Source organism: Struthio camelus, chromosome 1 (assembly GCF_040807025.1).
Source record: "Struthio camelus isolate bStrCam1 chromosome 1, bStrCam1.hap1, whole genome shotgun sequence".
In the NCBI taxonomy this organism is placed as follows: Eukaryota; Metazoa; Chordata; class Aves; order Struthioniformes; family Struthionidae; genus Struthio; species Struthio camelus.
The window spans coordinates 201,654,007-201,681,753 of NC_090942.1; the positions used below are offsets into that span (position 1 = coordinate 201,654,007).

The window sequence follows — 27,747 nt, forward strand, 5'->3', positions numbered from 1 at the left end:
ACAGAAGAAGACAGCAAATTATCACTCAGTAGTATTAATGGAAACATTTAACTTCTGTCACATTTCTCCTAATCTTAAAAATGATGACACAAACCCTCATATTCCATAAAACTTTATATTCTTTGTGAAAGATATTAATTCAGGGATTTTGCACTCCCTTGATTCTCTTCACCCTCATTTCCTGACTGTTACGCAGTCTGTCATTCATGTTCAGATATTTGCATGTAATATCTTTAAACCTGGTTTGATGGATCTACCTACCCTGCATAAAGCTCATGGATGAGACTCGTCTTCTAGAATCCGTGAAGTAGAAATTAACCCTTGTTTTATAAGGTCAGCATTTTCTAAAATTAGAACAGGTCCCATAGAATCATGAAGAATCAAGTACTGGTAGGGTATTAGGGGCTTTCATAACTTGAAGGGGTTAAGTTTTTATGTGAGTTTAGTTCTGCCATTCTCTCCCATGCTGATTAGCCTTTACTTCATGAGTAGTCTCATTAAAATGCCAAGTGTAAGAAATCTTAGCAGCACTGGAATCCCTGTATTTGCATTAGTTCACACTGGAGGTTTACCTTCATAATCAAAAACAGTAGAAGATTTACTTTAAATGAAAATGTAAACACTGCAAGACGTGGGAACCTTCAGTTTTCTGTGGAAATATCGTAAGGCCATACGAGACCATATCTTCTTTTTAGAATATATTGGACCAGTTGTCTTATTCTTGTTTTCTTGTGCCCACAAGACTGCCGTCTTTTCAACTATCTGGTTTATCAGTTCATGAACAAATGAAACATATTCCTAGTCTGATCTGGGGATGTAACCACTGATCCCTGTTAGTGTCTAGTCCTCCATGTTACTCTTCAGCATATGTTCTCTGACTGCCAACTCGTTGCTGGTTGGAACCATGGCCCGCTTTTGCAAAAAAAAAAAGTAGTACATGGTAAAAGTGGGTCTTATTTCGAAGCTGCTGACTGAACACTTCTCAAAAGGTTTGAAAAAAAAAATTAGAAATGATTTTTCCAATATAAACTGTTAACGTAAAGGGAAGTGAACGGAGGTTAATAGTGAGACATGCACACTGGTATTACTTCACGTTGTGCCTGCAGACTGCGAGAAGTGTAGATGCCCAGGCCAGCTTCAAATGCGCTACCTCAGATCCTGGAAACACTTAAGAACAGCAAAGCGGGACTCAGCAGAGGCTAATTTAATGTGCTCCTGGCAAAGCGTTGTGCTGCCTCTCCTGGCAAACTCCTGAAGCTTGGTCATCTCGGTGTCTGTCTGCCTGTAGTACCGACCCATGGTACAGTTAACTAGTTCCTATCGGTTTATGCTTGACTGGAGAATCCCCAAAGTGAAAATACAGAATGGCCCTTGTTTTTTGGTAGATCTTTTTAATGTGATTTCCACATTTGCTTTGTCTATAAACTTAGCTTTAGTTTAAATATTACATATTTAATTATGGCTACAATTGCAGCTATATTTGAACCAACTCCCACAAGGCTTTTTCTAAAATGTACGTGTTGTCTTTCTTTTGCAGTTTGAGTTTTACCCTGACTAGATTAGCTTGTATATCACAACCTACTGATGCTTAACTTCTTGTGTTTAGGCTAATTGGTTAGGGGCAAGAATTTTCTTTCATGCCTCTTTGTCTTTAGGTCAATATTGAGAGTTATGAATTGCTGAAATTCGTGTTTGGACTTGTTTGGATGTTGGAAAAATTATGTCAAATAACACACAAGTTGGTAATATGTCTTCACTGAAGTCTCTGGGAATTTTGCCGTTGTCTCAATACTGAAACATTATCTGAGATCCACTTAAAACTAATAGCTGCTTTTAATTAGCATTTGCTTTCTTTGCAGATTTTCACAGCGTTGCCACCCTTTACTCTGGGAATTTTTGAACGATCATGTACTCAAGATAGCATGCTTAGATTTCCACAGCTATACAAAATTACTCAAAATGCAGATGGGTTCAACACAAGGGTAAGGGACAGTGTCTGTTTCTTTAACAGTAACTACCAGCTGGTTTTGTATTCCAAGTCTCTCTCTCTCTCTGTCTCAAGGGTTCTTATTCCCCGCTGTTACTCCTGCTTTACACAAGGGTAATGCCACTGAGATCAGGGTTGTTCTGCCTCAGTTCTTTTCAAAGGGAGTATACTTAAAAAATAATTGTTCTTAAATAAGAATTGCCAGGTATGGCTTGAACTGAAACTTGTACTGAAATACCCATAAACTTTGAATCAAATTAAGATTTGTATCTGAATATGAATTTTTCAATTCACAACTTACCATTTTCAAAGGAGCTAGATAATCTTCCCTGGATTTTATTTCATACAGAAAATGCCATAACCCTCTCTAGTAGAGGGCTTTTTCACAACTCGGCTTTCTATTTCTATGGTTCTTTTAGAAAATAAAATTTGAATCGGATTATTTTGCTCTTCAGTCTTTAAGAACACATTTTATTTCATTTCACTCTTTTACACGGAAGAAAATGCCAGCATTTGGGGTTCTGTTTTTGTTCCCTAACAGGCACATTTAAATGTACTCAGAAAAAAAGAAGCTATGAAATTGCTTTGACTGGAGAGGAAGGAGGAGGAAATAATAGATTATGCAAAGCTCTGGCTTGTGCAAAACTGCATTATCTATAAGTTTAAAAATTGCAGAACATAGAAAGCATTTGCCCATTAAAAGAAAATAGAACATTTCATGGTAGTAAATTAGTCTTTTAAAGTCATTCTTTGAGGTAATTAAAGAAAGGTGACTCCATCTGTTTGCTGTGTTGTGATAAAGATCTTAAATTGCAAGTATGCTTGTCCATTATATTTTAACTTGTTAAAATAAAGCTGTCCAACTGAGCTAGTATTTTCTTGTGATAGAGCAGAAATTGTAGGAGGAAATACGTCTTAAGGAAGCTTAGGTATTTCACTTTGGGAAAAACATTATGTCTGAGTCTAAACTACACAATGAAGTGTTTGTCGGGAGTTGGTGAGAGGTCAAGAGTTTTGGACGTTACTGACTTCTTGGTTTGTTTTCCCTCAGGTTTTCTGGGGTCACTGCATCAATGCCCTGATCCATTCCATCATTCTCTTCTGGTTTCCACTGAAAGTGCTGGAGCATGGTAACTGCTTCATTATTTCATACGTCAGCAACTGATGGTCAGTCATACTAGAGCCAGTGTGTTTGCAGAGCTGGAGGTCATGACAAGTTCCAAGAAAATCATGAAGACAGACAGTCCGCTAGGTTATAGCTGCTGAACTTGGCGAGTTATCTAGTGGCTTTCGGAATTTACTCTTTATTTAAAATAAAATTTTGTTCGTGTAGTGACTTTAATACATAAGACTTTTTGTCAAGGCTGTAATTTATGTATTGGAATAGAGTCATGTTCTATACAATGTCTATTTTTTTCTCTAATTGTTTCTGTAATTTTTTCTGTAATCTGAAATTTTTAGTGTAGAATGTTTTTATAGTGGTTCTTACAGTATCTGCATTGCAACAGTTTGCTTTATATCTCATTAGAACTTTCCCGTTCAATGATGGCATGCTCTAAAACGTAGGATAAAATAGAGAGCTTTCACTACTGTTGAAGTAAGTCTGTTAAAAAGCTGAGTTGGTTGGAATGGAAGCAGACCAGATCAAGCTATTAGGAAAACAGGATGTTGTTTGTACAAACTAAGTTCATTAAGTCCAGTTTTCATGGAAGGTGATGTAACCACATGGTATATCAAGGGACAGTAAATCCCGTATGTTTCCTACCTAGCTTTACAGTATAGTGTCATGGGCAGGAAAATCTTTTGGGTTTTACTGCCTAAGAAATGGGACTTGATCAGATCAAGAATTTTAAGAGCTGAGAGGGGAGGGAAGACTATTTATCTAAAACCACATTTTTTTTTATCTAAAACTGAAAGTTTTTCCAGGAACATAATAATCTCAACAAAACTTTCTCAGCTCCAGGAGGGATTACTTGGGGGGGTGGTGAAGCAAAAGGAGAGAAGGATGGACGCTCACATCAAAGAGGCATGATGGTAAAGATACTTATGTGGGAGCCAAGCTCACATTTCTCTCGACCTGGCTGAGTAAAACTTTAATATCATATTCTCAGTGACAGCTTCACACACTGTGTGATAGACCGTACAAGGAGAAGGGAACCTCCCTTTCCTCTGTATGTGGGCTTTGAGCTCTGTTTATTCACTTTTGTGGGGAAGGGCTTTTTGGTTGGTTGGGCTTTGTTTTTTTTGGGCGGGGGAGTTGTTCTGTTTCACAGTTTTAATAGGAAATGTTAATCTTGAGTAGCTCTTCTTTAAATTCTGCTTCAACTATTTTAGGCTGATTACAGCTAAAGAAAAATACAATTTTTGTTTTAGTCTTTTATAAGTATTTTTCTAACTGTTTAGTTCTTCACTAAATAATGCACTCTTAATTTCACTGATGAAATGGTAAGACTCATCCACTGAAACCATAGCATACTTTCTGAGATCATTTGAATAGGTAGCTTGATTCGCTTTCCAGAGAGGAAGGAATACTGAATTTTTAAGTTTCTTTGTATTTCCAAGTGAAAAAGAATTTTCAGTGCCGCAGACAAAAACGTGTCGTTCACACTGGCATGTTCTTTAACTTCTTGAGTTCCTTAGAATGGGAAGTGTGTATATTCAATGAATGGGAGCTTGTATAGCTTTGGAAATAACTGTTCACTGGACATCCTGCTGTTCTCATTAACAAAAATACCGTTCCTTTCAGGACCCCTTGGCCTTCCAAAGTGCAAGGTCATGGAAATCACTGCAAGAAATACATTAAACTACTACATTAAAACATAACTTTAAAAATATGAGGCTCACACTAAAAAGTTATTTGATTACTTAAATGCACCCTGTGATGCTGTACTAGAGCAACATACTGGCGGAGTTATTAGGTCAGGTTATTCTAGATCCATCAAAATCCATATGTATTTAGGTATGCCTCTTTCTTTATAAACTGAGACTTCTGGCATGAGCAGGATTCACTGGACATGGAAGGCCTGATGCTCTAATGTTCTTTATCTTTTTCGTTGATGTTAGGACAGAGCAAAGCGGCTGATGAAAGTTTGTGTGCTTGGAAACGATGTGGTAAATGTCAGAGGCTGTGGAATACCAGGGGAAGATACCAGTGGCTGAAAACCAAACTAATTCCCAACTAAAATGGCTCAGGATTTACATCCTGTTGCACTGTTAGTGAACAGTATATCTGCTGCTGTTTTGTAGTAGACAAGCTTGAAAACAAAAGGGATGGTGGGGATATAGATCTGGCAACTTCTGGCAAATATTCCAGATCTGTTAGTTCTTCAGTGACAATCCCATGCTGCAATTGTTATGGTTTGCTGCTACAAGTAGCTTGGGGTAACTGCATGGTCAACTTTATAGGCTTTTCACCTGTGTGTTAGACAGCATCCTGACTGCAGAGATCAGGCTGTTGCAGACGTTTCTCTATAGATTTCAAAATCTCCTATCCTGGGACCTATTACATAGGAACACAGTTACATAAGTAGATGGTTCCAGTTTAACAAAGTAGTACAGTCCTAGCAGAAGCACTGTACTGGGCAATGTGTGTTTAGGACCAAGTCCAAGGTTTTATCTTAAGCCTTTTTCATCCTCACTGTTTGTGTATTTATCTAGCAGTTGTCTTAAAACCTGTGAAAATAGCAATACTGATCATGCCTGAGTAATGCTTGAAAGTTCCACTGAGTATGAGTTCATTTGGCGTTAGTGAGGCTGTCGAGTGCGCTGTCACGGGGTTCCGGCTTTATTCAGCAAGAGCTAAGAATGACTAATCAGGCATTTGAAGTATTGCCAAGGTTGGCACTTTTGGATGATAAATTAATGTGTACTTACCCTTCTGCACACTTGACTTAAAGGCTTGTGTGGAAGGCTGAATGCTGTTCAGTCAATGCTTTAACCTCTAGTAAGATAGTTTAGAGGTTATATGTCTTTTATGATTAATCTTTTGTGATTTTCTCTTAATTCAGCTCTATTTCACTACAACTTAGCTGGTGTGTTACAGAGCTACTTTCTAGGCACAGCAAATAATGGAATATTTTAGAGATGTCAATGGGTAGTTCAGAGCAGATAGGCACAGAAAAAGTGACACTGCCATGCCTCAGCTCTTACAGTTTTTATGTTAGTCCCTAGCAAGCATTTCCCCTTTTGCTAAAACAGCTTCTGGCAACCAAGATGTGCTATATCAGGACATACAGTGCCTGAAGCCTTGTTTAGCACAACCTCTGTTTTGCCAATAGCTCATAGCTTTTAACAGTGTTTTTAGACATACTACAAATTCAAGGTTGGGACAAGTTATTATGTAGTTGTCTCCTGAAAATCATCTTCTTGTTATCCTATCCGTTCTGTTGATAAACTGATTATCAAACATGATCATTTCTTTTTCTTTCAGATGCTGTATTCACAAATGGCCAGGGAATTGACTACTTATTTGTTGGAAACATAGTTTACACTGTAAGTTTGTTTGTGTGACCTAGCAATCTTTCTGAACGGTAGAATTGTTTTACAGTTTTCTTACCCTATCAGAAAATGGTGTACAACAGAAGTGTACAAGTGAAATCAAAATCAGATCTGTGTTGAGTGCATGATTTTTTCCCCCCTTTTTTCATTTCTTTTTTGCAGATGTGCACCAACAGTATCTTCTGCTCTGCCCTTTCTCCCACCCCACCCTGCCAAGGCCCCAAGGGATGGGTTGGTACATGAATGAAAGTACTTTTTCAAGGTGGAGGGGGAGATTGGGCATGAAGATATGTGAATTTGAGGGTGCTAGTACTGAAGTCATTGTTATTTTCTTTTTTCCTTGCAGTATGTTGTAGTTACTGTTTGTTTGAAGGCTGGCTTAGAAACAACTGCATGGACTAGAGTAAGTACTTCTAAATATCTTTTATTTTATCAGCATATCTTTCTCTCTAATGAATATTAATATAGAAAAGGAGTACGAAAAATTATTGGGCTGCAGTGTTTTAACTGGATCTTTCGTTTGAGGATAACCTGCTAACTTCTATAGGTACAGGATGGGAGAGGAAAATGAACACTGCTTAAATGACCTGATATACATGATAAAAAGGGCAGCTTGTCTGAAACAGGAAGTAAAAGTATTTTGCCAGCATCTCTAGCTATTCAAAATTAAGAGTGGTTACCCTCGGCATAATGCTATCGATATCAGTAAACTTGCTAGTTTTCTGAAATCAGCATACTAGTATAATTCTTTAAGAAAAGAGCACGAGCAACGTATTTTTTACTCTGTAGCTTCTTTGAAAACAGTAAATGCTATACTGAATGCAAGGTGTCTGCCCACAAATAAACAAATGGTCTATGAAAAGCTCTTTCAAAGCTAGTGAAGAGCTGACTAGGATGAGATTTTTGTTTGGAAATTTTAAAAACTAACTAAATAAAAGATGTTAGTCAAACAGTCATTGATTCCCAGATTTAAGTCATTTACTTTCAATGACCGAATACTGTATTATCGGTAGGTGTCAGGCTCTATGGCAGGGCAGTGACCTCCCAAGAATACTGGGGGAAGTTTCTGCACTGGTGACTCTTCAACACTTTTGTCTCCTTCCTTTCCTCCAGCCCCTCTAAAAACAATGACCTCTTGATTTTGGTGGAGTCTGTTTCTCCGCACCTTTGAGACACCTTACTGGCATCTCGTTTTCATGACATACTAAGACATTCTATCCTCAAGACTAAGGTCTTCTGAGGAGTCCCATATTATTCCCCTGGTTTCCTGGAGGAGCTTGGCTAAATCTTGTAACCTCGTTGCTTCAGTTAGTTGTAAAATATTTCCTTTCATTCCTCACAGAGGAATTGTTAAGATTAATGAGCTGATGTCTGTTCTGAATTTTAAAGATGAAATGCTATCTGTAAGGGTTATTTAATTATTTGGAAAATGCTAATATTTGCTGCCTCATTTTCTCTTCTGAAAATAAAATCAGTTCTTTTTTTTTGTTGCTTATGCGTAAGTTTTATATCAAATACCAACATTTTAAAATGCAGAAGTATTTAAAAGCAAATGAATCCCCCATGCACTAGAGGAGGACGTACCTAAATCTGCAATGAGGCATGTGAATCTCTTTAGATCCTGTTACGCAGTTATTAATCTGAAGCTTCCCCCTCGCTCCCCTCCTCTGGAAAACTGATATCTTTTCAGGCACGTGGGGGTAGTTATGATCCCCCTTTTTTTCTAATTTATTTGAAAAGGTACCATAAGGTTTAGTAGAACCCAGTGTTGTCTAACACTGGGATTTTATCGATAAAGTATTGTTACGCACAGAAAAGTCTTTGTGTTTAGAATCAATCTTTTTCTAATTCCTGTCAATGACTCGCTTCATCTTGGAATCTGATGTTGATTACAATTATTGTTTCAGCTGTGAGTGAATCCACACACAAAGAATCTTTGGGTTACTTAAAGAGTATTAAATGTACAACAATGAGTTAAGCCCCTTTTCCATCATCAAGTGGATTGGTTACATGCCATTTGCTCTTAAGAGCGAGAGGAACACTTTGCCACTTGGGAGAACATGATGGGTTTAGCTGAAAGCTCTAAATAAATGACGCAGACCGAAAGTGGTTAGGAGCCTAGTATATCCAGTAGGTAGTGTGGAAAGAATGACTTTGGTAAAAGTGATAACATGATGCATAACAAAATCTGCACATTGGAGCTGTGCAGAGCAGCTTTCTGTTACATGCTGCTTATCTGGAGCGCTGCAGTAAGCTTTTTCCAAAACACTTGCAGCTTGCTTCATTGTCTTACCATACCTTATGAGCTATTTTAGATAAATAGGACACAAGGGATAGCCATAGAGTGTGTCCAGCTTTTATGTATGAGAGCCCTGATTTCCCCTCCCTCACCTCTCCCTGACTGTCACTGATTTAATGCTTCTGAAAGACTCACTTCTGCTTTGCACATGAATTCTCCAGGAGTAAATGATAGATATTTCAGTGGAGAATCAACAGTGCAAAGCTTGGTGGGTGAGTGTCTAAGAAATGACTTCAGGCAGGACAAGGAGGGCTCTCTCTGAAAGCAGAGGCTCCTCTAATGGTAGCGAATCTATGCAAGCAAGGACAAGTATGAGATGTGCAAAGGGAGATGCAGGGGGAGAGATGACTTAGGCCGTCATGAGAAGAAGGCAATGAAAATATAAAAAGAGCAAACTTTTTGCTGAGCCAGAAAGGGCAAGAGCTGCAAAACTCAAGAATTATTTTACAAGCAGAATGGTAAGGAAGGCAGGAGAGAGTGGAAAAACTGAAGACACCATTTCACTAGCCTAAGTATACTTCCTACAAAGTAAGAGTATGTTTTAAATTGATTTCCTTGTGTGCTTTTATCTTTACTGTTTTTAATTGTAAAACCTGCAGAAGTTTGCAGCTTGGAAGCATCAGTCTGAGCTGTACCAGGTCTCCTGGACCCTTGTTTAGAAGGCTGTGGCTTCAGTCATCGTTGCAGAAGACTCTCTCATAGGAAAGCAGTGCTGGCATGCTGGTGCTCTTGTCCTGCCAGTGCGTGGAGCTGCTCTTCTTTAAGACAAAGTCTTGCAGCAGCCTCCCAAGTGCTTGTTCTTTGGGGAGCTGAGCACCACAGCTATCCATTGTGGCAGGGCTTTCTCCTAGCCAGAATCTTGATGTGAGGTGGTCCTTTTTTTCAGGATCACCCCCTCCCCAAAATACCACAAGACAAAAAAAAAAAAAAACCCTCAAACTAGCCTCTTACTGGTTTATTCACATTCAAGTCAGATCAAAATGACTATGGGCTGCTTTAAAAAAAAGTCAGATTTCCTAGGTGAAACAGATTCAATAGAAAAGTTTGAAGTCCTTCCTGACACTGCATTTCTCCACGCAGGAGCCTATCTTATGTCTTGCTCTTTAGTCCAGCAACTTTCAGGGTTGAACAAAATTCCAGCTTTCTGGGAGTCGCTTGGAGTATGTTCCTTCCATCACCTCTAAAGTTTTGCTGTATGAGTGCTTCTACTGTAAGGTAGCCTCCAATTGCTCACAAGTATCTGCCAGTGTGCGCTGGTACTGCAGACTCACTGCTTTTTTTTTTTATCCTCTCCTTTTTTTTTTTTTCTCCCCATTACCTGTGCGCTAGAAGACCCTCCTTGCTGAGGACGCTCAGTTCCTTCAAGGGAAGGAGCAATCCTCTCATCCTTCCAGAAGTTTGTGTCTACCTTGCAACAAGCAGAACACGGTTAACACATGCAATTAGACATTCTTTGCTTCTCAGACAGTCTCTAAGATTAAAAAAAAAGTCAAAAAATACAGTCAACAAATAAAAAGTATAAAGGTGAGAACTAAGTCACGCTATGTCCACCACAGCAACGAATACACAAATTCTTTGCCATGTTTCTAAATCAGTCTGTAATTAGTAATTAAGACTTATGCAGGTACTTCTCTGAGTTGGAGCCAAAGCCATCAGCAATGGGAGTTGTTAGCATCCAAAAAGTTAGAGCCAATAATGAGCTCAGTTGCTTTTTACAACTTAAATTACTGATTCCATCCACTGTAATGTGATAGTAAAACAGCTTATCATCTTAAACAGCAAAATATTTTGTGTGTGTAGGCAAGCTGATTTTCCTTAATGCCATGAGATGAACCATCTCTTTGCTGGACGTACTCTTGATCATTTTGGTATTACTTTCATTAACTCTTCGGGAATCTACAGTTTAAAGAACCAGTGAAGATGTAAATTGCCTTGCAAATGTGTAAATCACTTGGAACTTTCTTTCTTTCTTTCTTTCTTTCTTTTTTTTTTTTTAGCAAGGAAAAGAAAAGCTAATCAGGAGATGCTGATTGCTTGGGTGGTGGTGTATCACACAGCCCTGAATCTTCCACAGTGACAGATATGAGTGGGGCACATGGCTTATATGCATACGCTCTGACATGAAGGATTTGTCAGTGTGAACTTTAACCCGTGCCTTTGAAAAAATCTTCCTTGATGTGTGCATTCAACCTGGCATGTGTAAAATGGGAACCAGGAGCTTGATGAGCACAGGCAGAGTTCGAAAGAAAATCTGATGAGTTTTTGGAGTAAGACAAATTGGCTGAGAAGCCTATCTATCTGCCCTGTCAGGACGCAAAGATTAAAAAGGAGAGCTGTTTTCTGCTGTTTTAACAATCTATGCTACTGGCCTAAAACCAAGTACAGTAGATAGGCCTGAGTGAGGCTGGCAAAGACCTGAACAGGAAAATATCTGCATTAAATAGAGCAAGGAAGGTTACTGTGTTGACTCTCCTTCTTTCTCCCCTCATCGGCAGTTCAGCCACCTGGCCGTTTGGGGAAGCATGCTGCTCTGGCTGGTGTTCTTTGGTGTCTACTCCGCCATCTGGTCTGTGTTCCCCATCGCGCCGGACATGCTTGGGCAGGTTGGTATGGACACTTGGCGGCTGGAGCAGGTTTCTCAGCATAGTACCCTGTAGGCAGCAGTGTTGCTTCTCTGCTGCTTCTAGAACACACAAAAAAATGCTTGTAAAGAAGATACATTCTAGTAAGAGAGCTTCTGCATTATTTTAACATTTTAAAAAAAAATCTTGTGTTGATTTAACTTCTCATTAGAAGGGCTCCCTTTTTTCAAAAGTAACATCATAACTACTTATACTTATCATAACTGCGCTGTAGTTACTATATGGCAATTTTCTCTTGATTTGGATGGTAATGAGATTGGCTCTTTAATGCTTTCTTAATAAGACTTTCTAGGTTCAACAAAATGCCAGACACAGATTTAGTTTTGTTTGGATTTTGTGTGTGTGTGTGTGTGGTTGTTTGTTTGTTTGTTTATTTTTTAATCATGGATTTGCTCTTCTATCTTTTGTGGTTTGGTATTGTTTCCTTGTACCTGCATTCATTTAAAATGAAGCAGAACATACTTGAGAATACCTTGAGACAGTCAGAAGCGGAAGGGAAGCTGATATGTTACTGGTCCCTTTACAATATTGGTGGAGTTTTGGAATTGTTCCTTCGGTCTTAGCTGAATACCAGGTGGTGAAATTTTCCCTTCGGTGTCATTATTTCAGCCCGTGGTGAGTAGATTGAATCACGAGCCTGTCAAAATCACTCAAGAGCCTCATGCATATTTAAAATAGGGGCTCTCAGGAACAATGAAGGACTTAGTAAATATATGGTAAAATGTTAGCAACAAGCTAACAAGCAGAACTGCTGTCAAAAGGACCAGAAAAGGGGACTTTGTAGTAAGTTTAGAGTGGTTTCTAAAGCTGCCAAGATGGTGTTATACAGAAAGAAGAAAAGTGAACTAACAGTTTTAACAAAGAATCTAAGGATATTTAACTCATAAAATGACATCTTTGTGTACCAGAAATAATAATATAAAAAAGCCACATGTTAGGAACCCAGTCAGAGATTTTTAAGGTTATGCTCATGTTTGCTGTACTCAACAGGAACAGTCTGGCATCATTGTTAACTCTTCTGACCTAATACATATTTTATTATCTTGGGCTACAACACTGGGGATAATGGAGGTTATAGTAGATTGTCATGGACAGCTCTTTACAGCAAAGAGTGACAGCTGACAACCTGGGACCAGCAAGTGGATGACTGACAGAGATGAAACCTAGCACCTTTGATAGCATTTCATGGTGTCCTTTGTGTCTTTCACAGCACACACTGCATCAGTGCCTCGAATTCACACTTCCATAAATCCAGCTGAAATTTGACCGAGTATCGTGTAGAGCCACGAACTACTTGTCCTTCATAGCAGACTTGTAGGGCTGCCATTAGTGTCGGCCTTCTAATACTCAAATGATAGGGTGAGCTGTTCCTTCCTAAGAGGAGGGTCAGGCTGTATGCTTTAGCTTGGGATTTGCAGCATTTTTCAGAAGTCTCTTCCCCCCCTCCCCTTTAATTGCAGCTACCACAAAATTCACATCATGTTTGTGGTCAACATTTGCTCCAACATAAACCACAGCTCTCGGAACGATAACTTGGTGTTAATAACAGTCTGGTTTTGCCTGAATACATTCTAAAAGTGTTTTTCTATTTAAACTATTTTATGCTCTGTTTTTCCTGACACGATGACTTGAGAAGTGGTATTAGTAGGTATCAATGCTGAGCTAAATTGCTGTAGATGATTTGCACTGAGAATACAACACTTGCATTGAGTGATTGAGTGGCATTGTTAAATGCAGTCCAGTACAGTACCTGTGGAGCTTTGTCCATGGATCAGTAGTCAGCTCTCAGAGACATTAAAGGTGGTTCATAATTCTAGAAAGGCATTTCAGAGGATAGGGAGTCATAAATAATATGGCCTTCCACATAAAAATAACCATGAGCGCTACCGCTCTGTCATGGTGTTTGAGAGGAGGAGAAGTGGAAAAGAGTGGATTTTGTTTTCTTTGTCCTTTTGCAAAATCAAGGAAAGCCCCTAAATAAAGGGGACTTGCTTAGGACCTGCCTTTGTACGAAGAGTAATCGTGAGTAACTGGTTGCTGAAATAATACCGATTCCTGGAGAAATGAGCTGGGACCATGCTAGACTCTAGTCTGTAAAATGAATTGCCTGCCTTCTTTCAAGATTTAAGCTATTCCTTTGCTCCTACTGTCTTCCCTTCTGCATTTGCAAGTAATCAAGATATATAACAAGCAGCAAGAAACAGGGAAAAGCTTACTTTTTGCTTTGTTTTTAAAAATATTGTTAGTGTACCTATCTTTATTTAAATAAACTGAACCATAGAATTTGTTAGATACTCATACTATGCCAAATAGTATAACACTTAAAAGGGAACTATTTTTAACTGTAATACTCATCTAGCGTCTATGCCAACCAGGACTTTGTGCCGTAAGTAGAAAGCATATGACATGCAAAATATTTTATTCCATCCATTCATTCAATATCAGCATGGAGCCTCACTGACCCTTAAGTATGTGAAAAGATGCACTGTTTCTGCTGGGGTTTATTAAATCATTTTCACTAAGTATTTCTTTTCTTTTTGCTCATTATATCTGGAGCGTTCTTACAGGATAAATAATACTGTTTTTCCCTGCTTGAGGGCAAAAAGAAGCAACTTAGATTGTCTCTGCTGTCAGAGACAACATATTTCTTTTGTTTCCACCTATATGCGTAGTAGAATACGTGTGACATAATAAGACAAAGCTGTGATAAAAATCTCAATACCCTTTAATAGAAGTATTCCAATAGCAAGACGTCTGACACTTCGGAAATAAACTTTCTGGTTGTTTTGGGGGACCTTTGAAGACATACATGCAAAATATATTTATTTTTAACAGTACCAGTTGCAATAATGTTAGACCAAGGAAGCCATCTGTTCTTCTGGTTTTCTTTAATCTTTGTATTTTTTTTAGGAGTCATTCTTTCTGGATCTGCAAAGAACAGTGACACTGAGAAAAGTCAGTGCCTGTTTTTGTCTTGCCTTTGGAGCCAGGATGCTTCTATGGGGGCTGCCTGTTTTTAAACAAGCACTTCCAGGATCACAACATTTGATACAATCCTTTCCCACCTTTCACTGCCTATATCTTCACTGCCTATATCAACTACCATAGGTAGTTGAACAAAGTGGATGCCTATGGTTTGTTTGTTTGTTTTTTAAAGCACTATCTGGCTTAATACTCATTAATAAAGAGGTGGCACAGAAAGGTGCTGCCCTAAGAACATGAGTGCCTTTTTAGTTATCCTTTTTCTGAACTCTTGGGGCTTGCAGCTAATAATCTAGTGATATTTTGTTGACTAGCACATTAGCCATAGTCCTGCCCTCACATAATCTTGGAGTATTTTGTTTGTTTGCTTGGAGGAGGAGGATATGATGCCCTGAAGGGAGCAAGGAGCAATACAATTTGTGTTCATTCGTTGCTTGAGTCAGACAAGTGATATGTGTGAAATCCTGCTCATTCTTTTCTCGTGGATTTCTTCATGGGAATTGCAGCATACTTTGGGTTTATGGGAATAATATTATGCAGTATAGAATGAAAGTGTCTGTGTGGATATACCCGTATCTGAGAGCATAAGTGCATGTATGCAAAAGGACATTTTATGTGAAAGCGATCGAACTTTAAGACTTAATCAAAATATTATCTGAGATCAAGAACAGCAGATATCTTCCTTCCCCACCCCTAAGCTACAATACTGTGCTTTTAGTGTTTTAAGAGAGGTTGAGGGGTAAGGGGTTCCCCTCACCCCTCTGAAGCATCCACTATTGAGCTGTGATTTTTGCAGTCTGTTTCCCTTTTTTGATATAACTGTCAATGAGGCAACGACAAAAACGGTGCTTGTTCTTCTCATTAATAAAATGTCTTTAAGGAGATTTGCACTCTTTCAACCTTAAAGAAAAGAGGTGAAAAAAGTGGGATTTTAATCTGTTTCTGAGAGGGTCATATGTTTTGGTTAGTCCAAAGTGCAAGGTTGGGGTTTTTTTAGGGTTTTTTTGAGGTTTTTCTTTCTTTTTTTTGCCGTGTGATGTATGTAGTCATATCTCAGAACTGGGATTTAAGAATCATTTTGAATTTAGACCACGTTATTTTGATCTCAGAACAGCATTAGTAATGCCTTTCACATATGAGGCCTTCCAGCCTCCTCACGGCTGGAGGGATTGAAGCTGGAGTTGCACTTTCCAGTAACTTTTGTACAATTGCAGTTGAGAAGAAATTCATCAAAACTACAGTCCAAATAATTGTTGTACCATCAGATCCACTTCTGCACAGTGGATACAGCTGAATGTAGGGGCTACTCTTGGGCTTTCATAGCTGGTGCCAGGCTTTCTTTGCGCCTCCTAATGCTGCCCACTTCCTTTACAGAAGATCATTTTTTCAGCCAAATGGTCAGATTCTTGCTTAGTTATTTGGCTATTTCTTACACAAAGAACTTTAGGAAGCTGTGTATCATCTCTGCCTAGACTAAGGGTGCTTCTTAAAAGATCCCAATAGTGGGAAGATCTGCTTGATCTCATGTAATGTAACAGTAGTAGCACTTATTTAAATTAATGGCTCTTCAAGAAGAGGTCTGCTCTCTTAGCAAAGCTTCCCATTCTTTTCTATTCACGTGCCATTAGCAAGACCGATCCACCCAATATCATTAGTTGTTTGGCCTTTTTGAGGAGGGAAAATGTGATCTGAAGGGTCTAATGTACTCTGGTTGTATGGCCAGTAACGCAACTGGCCTCAAGTCTGAAACTCTCCTAAATCTTGCTGGTGCAGTTCTTGACAAAGACTGAGCAACCTACACGAGAAGACTTAAAACCAGCACAAACCAAAACCAAAAAACCTGGAGGCAAGATAATATTCATTGTTGCAACACAATAAACGGGCTTCACGTTATGGCTCTTTCAAATCTGTGCTTAAATACTGACAGCTTAGTGTATGTTTTCCTGTTTTCCAGGATATTTTGGGTTTTTTTCCCCTCTACAGTTGAATTTTTTTCCAGAGGTCTGAGTTGTTGTTCTTTTGCTTCTCATATTTCGACAGTGTTTGGTGCTAGTTAGAAAATTGGCCATTCTGATTGTGGTTTGTTTGTCTACGATCAGTTGCATGTTGCGTTGTGGTGTCAATGTTTCGGTCTGTGGAAATTCATCATTCAGCCGTTAGTCAGAAATCAGACTTCTGCCTGCAAATTGAGGTCCTTAATGCCTGCTGATCATGTTTATTGTTGTCATTATGCGCAGTGGTTGCCAGCACTTAACGTGGTTTGGGAACATTTTCTGCAGCTTTAGACAGTGCTCTGAACAGACCAATTAGACTAATGAAGTATGTATATGTTTTTAAGCATCTGTTGAAGGAGTGGGTATGTTGTTTTTATGATGCACACATGGCTTTCAGAAAGGAGTTTGTCATTTTTGAGGTCCCTGGTGTTGTCCTCTATCATACACCACAAGATGAAAAAATTAAGAGCAATAAAATCAATATTTTAAACAACTTCTGAATATGAAATCAGTAGATTAAACAGAATGTGCTTATTTTCTAGAAGTTTATCCCCCAAAACATGCCACTTTACCTTTTGGTAAGTCTGCAGTGAATCTGAATCTGTCCTAAATATTTCTTAAAGATATACCAGATTTATTTCTCATTTGAAAGTATTTCTTGAAGGCTTTAAAGCAAGACGCTATCTACAGCTGTGCCCAGTAGTTTTGGCATTCCCTATACAGAGCCTTACGAAAATAGGGTTAAGCCATGGGCATCAGAATGGGTTCTGGCTTTGGAACTGGCAGCACACAGCAAGATGGTCAGCTGGCCTTGAAATATCTTTAAATTCTTCACGTGCTCACCTTCACTTTGGTATTTTATACCCGTCTTGCAGAACTGTGGCTACTAGGCTAGATTATTAAGTGGAAGAACAATAAGAAAGCAACTTTTTACCTGTATATTCCACAGAGAGCACACATGGCGTTTCAACCCTTGTTTTTAAATATTGCAATGTAACCTGGACACTAGCCATGCTCTCTAGCTAAATTCTGTTTAGCGATTAGGTAGCCTGAACAAGTTTAAACACTACTTAGTAGCTTAAATTGAAATAAAGCACATACGTATGACGTTTACACTTCTGTGTAATTGTTGAATTATCCCGATCTGTTGCTTTAGGGGTGGGGGGTAGCTATGCACAGGAACACAGAAACAAGGTCCCTCATTCAGAATAGAATTATAAATCTGTGGTAACGGACTGTGCTTCAGAAATTATATCTTTATTCAAAGTTTTGAGTGTGAGATTGTTCAATATCCTTCAAAATTTCCCCTAAACCACTTTTTCTTATATTTAGAAGGAGCAAAGCCTTGTTGCATGTTCGTGGGAAGGTGTTTGGAAGATATCCTAGTCAATGTTTTCTTAATTAGAAACAGCTGACTTTTAAATTTAGAAAAGTAGCTTCTGTATTGTAGCAGAGGTGATGTATTAATTTTCATGTCTACAGAAGACTACGTTTTCGAGCCAGGTTGATGAGTTAGAAAAACTAAGACCGTATGAGTTGCTGTACTGGATCAGACCATTTCTGCTGCATTTTGCATTAGAAGCTTGGGAGAAACAAACAGCTCTGCAATGTGGGTTTATGTCGTGTGTAACAGGATTTATGTACATTCCTATTTAAAACATACAAACAAACAAAACCCTCTGAAAAACTATTTCTTTGAATTAGCATAACTGGAGAGTAGCCAACCAGTTTTTATGCATCTTACTAAGCTGTCAGCCTCTGACATATTTTGAGAATAAACTTCGCAGGCTAACAGCGTGCTATATGGATGATGGGTACAGTGGGCTTGGAGGGCTTCATGGTCGAGAAATTTGGGTCTGGCTCTGCATGAATTCACTTGCTGACACCCCATCTGCCGTTGTTGTACGTAGGGACCAGCCCCGTTCCAGGCACTATGAAGGCTTTGTGCAGGCGTAGAGCAATATCCTGGTCCTACACAGGGCTTACTGCCTGGCTTGTGTAGCATGATGAGGATGAAAAGAGAGAGAACATGAAAGTGGAGGGTTCAATATGCTGCTGTTTCCATAATCTCTAGGGGACAAAGAAGGAAAGGTGGCAGGGTAATGTCTATGAAAGATAATTTTAAAGGAGCATTTAAAGCTCACAGCAATGAAGTCATGGTTCCTTTAGAAAATAACGTGAACAGCAGATGGGATCTGTTCTAGAGGGAAGGAGGTAACTTTCTGTGATTTGGAATTGGTGGTTTCATAGCTTAATAAGGTCACACTTAAGGCATCTCTTATTTTCTGATGGACGCAGGAGAACCCAGATAGCAGTATATGGGATTTCGTTGAGAAGCCATTTTCTCCTTCATTCTTTGGGGACAGGAGAGATATGTTACATTTTTATTTAAATTTACTTGTTTTTAAGGGTGTGTTTCTTTTTTTCTGAATTCATATTCCGCACTACCCCCAGGCTTGACCGTTCTTTCCTGTGCTAGTTGGACTGCATTTTTGTGAGGGACAAACTTAGCAATATTACATGGGAAAATATTTCCAGATCAATTTACAATACACCCTTATTCCCTTTCCTCCCTACAGTATATGTTTCATGAGATCGTTCTTTTTCCCCGTGATATTAGGTCTTTTTGGATCGAGTTTTGACATAAGGAGTGGAAATGATCTCTACTGCAGTGTTCTAACACTAACCATGGGTGCCCTGGCTTCAGAAGTAGTGACCCTGGAAGTGAAGTAGCCTTGCAGGTACCCTGCACGTTGCTGGAGGGTCAGCTGGTGCACCCCATCCCCTGGCTGATTTTCCCATGCACTCAGCAGCCAGCGGTGATGATGGCATCTTGTATTGCTTCTCCATCAGGATGGATACGGTCAAGACAAAGCGATTCTAATCTGAACGTTGTAAGTTTTGGGAGTGCCCTGTGGTCTGTGCGGGAAGTCAAAATGCACCTAATGGGCTGGTGGAGTGCAATTTCTCATTTGCGTGTGTGTATACCCCTTCAGCTGATATTTCTACACCAGTAACCTTGTCAGAAGGCGTATGTAGGAGTCTGTGGAAAAGAATAACAGTGTTTAGACAACAGCACTAAGCAGATAACCACATACGCCTCCAGAGCGTTGTATTTTCTTTAAAGTAGTATGCAGTTCAATAGGGTTGGGAGGAAACAAGGAGAGAGAATAGCATAGGATGGTCTGGAACATACCACCTTAAAATACAAAGGACCCCACTCACGATTAGATGCGCTGCTGTTATTCTCTGTGATATGAAAACAAATGATGGCAGCCCTGAGGAGCTTGCTGCTGGCACGTGAGTTTTTTTTTCCACCGCTAAGAACTGCAACTTCTTTCCAAGCATCTTTTAACAAGCACAGTTCCAGAAGTATCTCCCTTTTCCATTAGATACTTATTACTGAGGAAATTTGCTGCTTACTGTAGAGTGCAGCAGGTCAATGCAGAGAAGGCTGGAGCCAGGATTTGTAGTTATTCAGGGGACAGTACTGTTCTCAAGCACAAAAAAAGGTAGATAAGCAAAAATATTTTTTCTCTGTAGCATGAAGCGCTTTTTGGAGGATGCTGGGAGAGAGAGGATTCAGTATAGTGGCTGAACTGGAAAATAAATGTTAGAATTGACCCCAAATGGCTTTTTTGTTTTCAACAAAATGGAAAGCCCAAACACATTGTGTTGAACAGCACTTCTTGTTTCCACAAAGATCACTTCTTACCACTGTGTCCCTGTTCAACAGCTGGGAGCTGCCAAATCATCTGAAAGAAATGGACCTGGAATACCACAATAATCACACTTATTTCCTTCACCTCGTGCTCTAAAGTAATGGAATAATATGAGTTGAAATCTTGTATTCAGAGCATTTCTGGTTTTCAGAAGGCTCCTAGGAAAGAATATCCTAAGATGCATGTCAGCTCCACCTGTAGCGGTCCGTATGCTGCATGCAGCTGTGAGCTAGGGCAAATCTTGTTTGAGGAAAGGCCATGGAGTATAGGGGACAAACTAAAGAACAGCTAGCTTCCCAGGTTTGCGCTACAGGTTCAGTTCATTGCTTGTCATTGCACAGATGTGCAAATCATGCCTGTGAGGGGCTAGAAGAGAGGAAGATAATGTGGCTAGTAGATAAAGACTGTGTGTAATTTTAGACTGTACAAAAAGTGACTCACCTTTGCAAGAACTTCTTTGGAGTAATATTTTGAGTAAGCATCTGCTTTAGTAGACATATGAAAGGGTTTCATTTTGGTGTTGCTTTTATTAATCCTATGGTTTATGTATCGATGTAAACTGTTTAAAATGTTTTATCTAATATTGTACATATATACGGTAGGAGAGCTAATGTCTGACACTTCATTCTCGGATGTGGAAGAAATATTCTTTTTATAGGGTTCTGAATGTATTTATAGTAGAGATGTACCCAAAAGGATATTTTTAGGCTTCTGCTTTGCCCATAATTTCAAAGAAACATGCGAAATAACCACTTAAAAGTTTTATTGAACAGAAGCTGCATTCAGGGAAGGTCTTTCCAAATTCAGGTGAAGTTTCTCCACTCCACTGCTCTAAAAGTCAGAGGAAGTGATGATGAATGTCTTTGATAGTGTTATACAATTGATTTTCATTGTGGTGGTATAAAATTGCATGCCATTTAAAAAAAAAAAAAAGAAGAGAGAAATAGTTCAAAAAAGGAAGGAGGGAGAAGTGGGCACATGGCGTAACAAGATATGCATCTGAGTAGGGAATGGGGGACCAAAAAAAGGCTCTATCAAACTATTTCCCTTAAATGTTTATGAAAAGTGCTATTGTGATTAAGGGCTGGGCAAATCCCTGTTGTTGGGATTGTTGAAGGCTCTAACCACTACTGTTCATTCAGAATAGATGTGAGGAATGATGGACCACTGGTATCTCCACACAAACCAGAAAATGTGTGAAAAGCTGGAACAGCAGTTCAGCCACAAAATCCAAAATGCTTTCCAAGGGCCCAGTGACCACATGTAGGGATAACTGTATTATTTGATTGCAACTGCATGTGTAAGGGAGAAAGTATTACTGAAGAACATGAAAATGATGGTGGAAAGTTGGAAACAGCCAGAGAGGGCACAGAGAACTTTTAAGCTTAGTGACTGGCTTGGTATGAGTTGGAACTTGAGGGTAGTAGTGTGTTACGGTCTTTTGATGTTTGTAGTCAAAACAATCAAGGATTTATGCTGTTTTTCCTGTATAAGCAAACAGAACTGTTTTAAAACTCTAGATAGCCTGCATCAGCTTCTCCTAACCCAAGCTGCTTGCAAGGACTTGAATTTAGCCAAATGCTGGGTGTCGTGAGGAAGGTAGAGTAAATGACAGCCCGTAGTGGATCTGGATACTGGGGTTGTTTCAGAATCTGAGAGACTATAGCTTTTGTCCTACTTGATTCCTGCTCCCACCTCAGCATTATGTTCCCTAGATCTTGACCTCTTTTCCCTACAGGGAGGTCACTGCTGGCCCAGGAAGGTCAGACAGAAAGTTGAGTCAGTTCCTGCTGTGCCACTGGCTTGCAGTTACCAGCCTTGGGTGTAACCAGTCAAGGTCCCTGGAAACCCCCTGGCGTTTGTCTCCATGCATCTCCCTGTTGTCTGGGATCTTCCCCCATTTTCTACATCTGTCTTCCAGCTAGGATCTTCACCTTCCCAAGTCCCTTCTTTCCAAGACCATTACTTCTTTTTTGGGGACCCTTCTTTTCTGGACCTACCACTTCTTTATGGAACCCCCAAGCCCCCTCTAAATAGCCTATGTGCAGGAGCACAAGGCATGATCAGCCTCCTTATTGCTGGTATTCGCTCATACCTCTCTGTTAATCAGAGGATTCAGGATGTGCCACTTCTATTTAGTCCATATGTTATCAAAGTCTACAACCAGCCTGTGCTAGTTGCAGCTAGCAGGTAGCAAGCTTCTGCTTTGGGAGTTCAAAAGTTTGATTTCGGACATTTGTGTGCACACGCACACAGCCCTAATTATTTGCTGCCCGTTACCGTTCACTGTTCAAGCTGTTTTTCACCTGTGACACTGGGGTAAAAAGCAGTATTGTGTATATTAGTTTATAATGTTGCATACATTGAAGGAGAGAATTGAATCCACCTCAGAACCAGTCCTACATACTCAAAGTGGAATGAGTTTTTCATGAGAGGCTCCCAGGATGATCTCTGAACTCATATCCCTGCGCTTGCCTGTTCTGTGATTGTGGTGAGTAGCTGTTTCTCACACAGTCAATTCTACTGATTTTATTAGGACTGGTCGAGCAGTTACTGTTTGTGGTGTTGGCTAACTCCAGTCCATAGAATTTATTGCGGTTTCAACCACAAGTCTAGAATATATCGAGTTCTCATTGAAATATTCTTAAGGATCTTGATAATTTTGTGTAGGGGAAGAAAAACCCTCTTCGTGAATCAGCCTGACTGGACACACACACAGGTTTGTGGGACTTGTGGGAACATCACAAGAGAACACTCCTCTCAGAAAGCCAAATTGCTGTGTGCGAAGCAATCTGTTTTTCTGTGGATCTAGGGGTTCAAAGTGTTACTGAAGTCTTCTTGTCCCTGATGCTTATAGTGTTGAGGCAGCACGTGTGTTTATAGATTTAGTTTCTCTTTTCCCATGCTTTTTTATAGTCTAGTAGAGTTATACAGCTTATGTTCCTAGGCTTTCAAGCCTTGTGTAATATACACACGCATATAATGTGATAATAGATGGGAAAATGGGTGGCTTCACTAGTCACGTGGGTGTGTCTATTTGGCAAAATATTTTTGTGCTCTATCTTTGACATAACGTGGGAAATCTTGCACTGATCTATTTGGTGGGATAAAAAGGCTTCGTATCTGTAACCAGTCCCTACGGACTCCTCAGAGCTTGTTAACATTGGGAGCCTGTGGGCTGTGGATGCAGAGTTTCAAATTTCTTATAGAGGGCAGAAATAGACTGAGGGTCTGTGTAGAAAAGACTTGCCAAGTATGCAGTGTGTGAGCTAGAACCTTAAGCAACTTCCGTAGATGTATCGTAGCATAACTTGCTCTCATATCTGTTGTATCAGAGCTCTTTCCAAGGTGTTATCTCTTGTATCAAACTGGAAGCGCATTGCTACACTGGGAAATATGGATTAAAATATGGATTAAAACCAGCAAGTAAGCTCAAGTTAACCATGAGGATACGTATGAAAGGGTGTCTTGGCTTTCCATGAAGTAGGCTGTAAGCAGATGTACAAATTTACCAGCTCAAATGAGATCTGTAGTGCATTTGCAATTACTTTTTACACCAGAATCTCTTTAGATACTGCTTTAAGAAAAGCTATAAGAGCAGTTGTGTGAGAGAAAGAAATGTCAAGAGGGGCAAAGAGAAACAAGAGCTGTGGAGGACATTGCCTGAGTTAAATTATGCTCATTAATTCAATTTGAGGCAGGAATGTGTGTAAATAAACCCTGGCAGCTGCAGCAGCTCTCATTTCTGCAGGGCTTTGGCAGGAATGCAGGGGCCAATGGACATGAAATCCTGGCTCTCTTTTGAGAAATTGCAGGCAGACAGCTCTGCAGCCAGGAGAAAGAACAATCAAAGATTTACTGAAAAGACGTAATCACTTTAAGCAGAGTTGAAGAGTGTGGAGTTTCAGACATGCAGATTTGGAGGTAAAATTAGTACAGACAAATATTAAGTCATTGAAAAGCCATAGGGCTTACCTAATTCTCCTGGGTTAACAGCATTATTCACATTCCAGTCGTCCGGCCTCGATGCAGAGTACCAGAATTGTAACTGTACAAGTCAATATCTTCAGAGTAAACTGTGTTTCCACCTGTAATTGTCTGTTGGTAGTGCAACTGTTTGTACTGTGTACATTAAGTCAGATATATTGGCCGTATGAAGTGACTTGTTTAGTGTCCTGAGGAGTTTAGCATTTGGTCCTCTTCCAGGTACCGGATCCATACATGTGCCTGTAGGAGCATTCCCGTCACTTCATGTGGTCCTAGAATTTGCCTTGTCAGAAATATTCAGAGGACAGTGATCTCAGTAGGTGTTACAGAGTTGAAGACAGGGGAAAGGGGGGCGGTTCTGCAACAGTTCTTAAGTGATCACAATTAATAAGTGATTCACAGATCAGGGGATTTTCGGTTGTGTTTTTTTAGTAGTGGCTGTTTAAGGCTGATTTGGACTTGAACTTGATGAAACAGCTTTAGTCAAAGAAGAAATAAAAACAGGGTCAACGAGCCCTGAACAAAAAATAATTCTTATTTTTTCTGGCTTTAATCTGTAATTTTAAATAACAATATCACATTCAATGTGTAATTTTAACAATATCACACTGCTAAAGCAGTTTGAATTTTAAAGGCAGCCAGATTAGCATTTCAGTAACAGAATTTGAGGTAGCTATTAATTGGTTATAAATTACAGAACTCTTGAAACTGGTAGTTACTTTATTGATATATGGAAAAGCAAAATTTTTTTTTCTTAGGCAGAAATGAAGTTCAGTGTATGTACCCGATTCTACAGATTCTTTGATTTTTTTTTAATCTCTATTCCATTGTCTTTAGTCAAATATTTGCATACATAAAATTTTCTTAAAAGTGTATATTTGCAAGGTAGCCTAAGTGAAAACGTTATCTAGTAAGGTCAACGTACGAAGCAAAAGCTGCGAATGGAAGAACTTGACGTTATCAGTAGCAGTAAGGCTTAGCATTTGGATGTTCAGTGAGGTTTGGGCCAGCATCTTTGTATCACATATAAAGTAGTGTATTCCAAAAAAAAAAGTGCATTTGTATTCAATTTTTTTAGAGTAACAAAGTGTATCAATAGCACTTCCAAACTTTAGAGTAGGTTTCCTAAATAACACTTTGAAATACGTAGGTACTCTGACTTTTCCACTGCCTTTTTCTGGTTTTGCTGGGTGTAGTACAGGTACCTATGTATGGCTGATGATATACTAGGTGGTGCTCAGTGAATTTCACAAACAAACAGAATAGTGGCTGTTGTTTTGAGCAATTTTGTTAAAATAGCTGTCTCTCAGAAACAGAAGCAGAGCTGCATTAAGTTGACCGACTGGCATCGTGAGTCCTTATCCTTCTGTGAGAGGAGAATTCATGAAGAGACCGGAGATTTTTGCGCCATTGAAGCCAGAGTACTGATGGGCATCTGGAAATGTAGGCCGCAAAAACTGGGAGCTGGGGAAAAGGCACCCCAGCAGTCAAACCAGGACAGTCTGATTCGTGCATAGCACTTGCATTAATTTTTTGGAAGTGGCATAAAAACAACAGCATACAGAAGTTTACTAATCCTTCAGGCAGTTTAATGACAAGCTTGTCAGAAATCTGTTTCTTTTAAGATGGAAACTATCTGCCTGAGTAGTGGTTCAAAACTCAGGTCAAACTGCTTAGAGTTCTAGTATGTTGTTCTGTGCTCCCCTTTTCTTAAGTTATTGTTTGCATCCGGTGTCATTTTTTGCTCCTTTCAAGCGAGCTCACCCTCGACACTGCCAGCTTCTAACATCATCTAATGGGAGACCTAGCGGTAAAAGAGCAGCAAGATCTGCACACACCTGCTGTCTTTCAATAGCTGCCTTTGGGTCAGTAGCCTCTGGCTGGCTTTACCATTCTCGGGGAAACCTGAATTTTAATCATTTGCTCTTGTGAAGAGCGGCATAAGGAGCATACTTTCCTAAGTCTCCGTACAGTGAGTCTGAACACGTGTGTTCAAGTGCTCTGGAAGTCTCTGCTTGCTGTTAGCTTTGGCTAGAGTAAAATGTGCTAGGATTTTGAGTCTCCCTGGATATACAGAGAAGCATCCGCTATTTAAAATTTGCACCATAGCACGGGTGCTTCCCTTCCAGCTTCGGTAGCGGTTGCTGCCCGGGTCCGTGCGCTCACTGCCCTTGCATATGTCCCCTGCTGTGTGCACTCGGGTGTATTTCTTCCAATTCGCTGTCGCGCACATATATTTCTTATATGCTCACATAGGCATGCGGAGCTTCGAAATACCGTTTCTGATAATGCACACAAGCAGGTGCTCATATAAACGTGCCTTAGACTTACCCCATTTTCCCTCTGGCTGCTCAGGCAGCTGAGGAGCAGCTTTTGCAGCTTTGAGTTTGACTCCTTTTCTCTAAAGCCAGCTCCTTGTAGGGCCCCTGAGCTGTGCAGGGCTGGCAGTTACAGTCCTGCTTTCTGCTTATTCTCCATGCATGCTGCACCTGCTAAATTAACAGCTTAAATGAAGGTCTCATCCAGTGCAAGCGGCTTTGTTGCGCCAGACTGTGTAGCGCATATTCCAGTAGGGCTTCAGAAGACTAGAGGGGACTTTAGGGAGAAATTGTGTGAGCAGAGCAGCAGTCACAGCGGGGGACTGAAGGGCATTTTCCAAAGTGCCCTTAATTAGTGTTGCTAGAGCTAAGGAGTCTTACTGTAGCACAGGTATAACTTTGAGTGCCAGTGCTGCAGGGAAGGCCCTAAAGAGTCGTTTCAGCCAGCTCTTTGCTTTATACTCGATTCCTTCCATTTTCCTTTTTTTCCGAAGGGACCCAACTAGGACAAGAGTCATGGCCTCACTGAAAGGGAATTTTATCAGAGCAGAATATATTACTGAGTTAGAGGCATCTCTCCCTGCTTAGCTGCTGCTGACCATTTGTGCAATCTGTTGAACAGTTTGGAAAGTTTTAAACATCTTTGCCAGAACTCAGCAATAAAGGAAGGGGGGGGGGGGGAGACGTAGTGCTGTCTTAAGCTGAGAAAAAAACAATTTGATATTTTAAGAAGTGTCTGTCTTGCCATGCTGGGGCCATGGCACAGTGGCTTGCGGAGCCATTTGCTGGCCGCAGCTGCCTTTCCCTCTTAGGGTTTCACATTCCAAAGCCCTGACCAGACTCCCAGGGTCTCTCTGTTTTGGCGAGGTTTGTCTCGTGCTAAATCCGACTTCCAGAGAAGTTTTCTCTGTGCGTGTGAGTTTTTTGGGTTTTGGAGGTTTTTTTTGTCATTAGTTTTTTTCCTCCCAAATGCCAAACTTCCTCCTCTCAATGTATCCTGTCTAGCATATCAAATTAAGTGATTTTTAGCCTTGGGCCAGCAGCAGGCTTGAAATCTGTCCTTTGTTCATAAAGCAAGAAGCTGGAGTTTATAGCAGTGGAGAGGTTCCCAGGTTCTGTTCTTACGCATGTGCCAGTATATGCTTTCTACCACACAGTATTATCAGATATGCTATTTGAAACACCTAGTAGAGAAGTTTTTAGCCAAACTGATCTTATTTCGATGAGAATCCTGGCACATATGAAAACCAAAGGTAGATGCTATTGTTATTAGGATCCTGAGAGTGGAAGGCTCGGAGAGTGGGGAATGTTATTATGTT

General features: G+C 39.9%; 1 protein-coding gene across 4 annotated transcripts in view; it reads left to right on the forward strand.

Moving 5' to 3' along the window:
- Positions 1-27,747, forward strand: part of ATP8A2 (ATPase phospholipid transporting 8A2) — a 340,878-nt gene that overhangs the window by 232,877 nt on the left and 80,254 nt on the right. For all 4 annotated transcript variants that reach the window (XM_068930206.1, XM_068930209.1, XM_068930207.1 and 1 more), the window contains exons 29-33: positions 1,860-1,982; positions 3,039-3,117; positions 6,417-6,478; positions 6,831-6,887; positions 11,279-11,386. In XM_068930206.1, coding sequence (XP_068786307.1) covers positions 1,860-1,982; positions 3,039-3,117; positions 6,417-6,478; positions 6,831-6,887; positions 11,279-11,386 — 429 coding nt within the window. The remainder of the gene's footprint in view (positions 1-1,859; positions 1,983-3,038; positions 3,118-6,416; positions 6,479-6,830; positions 6,888-11,278; positions 11,387-27,747) is intronic.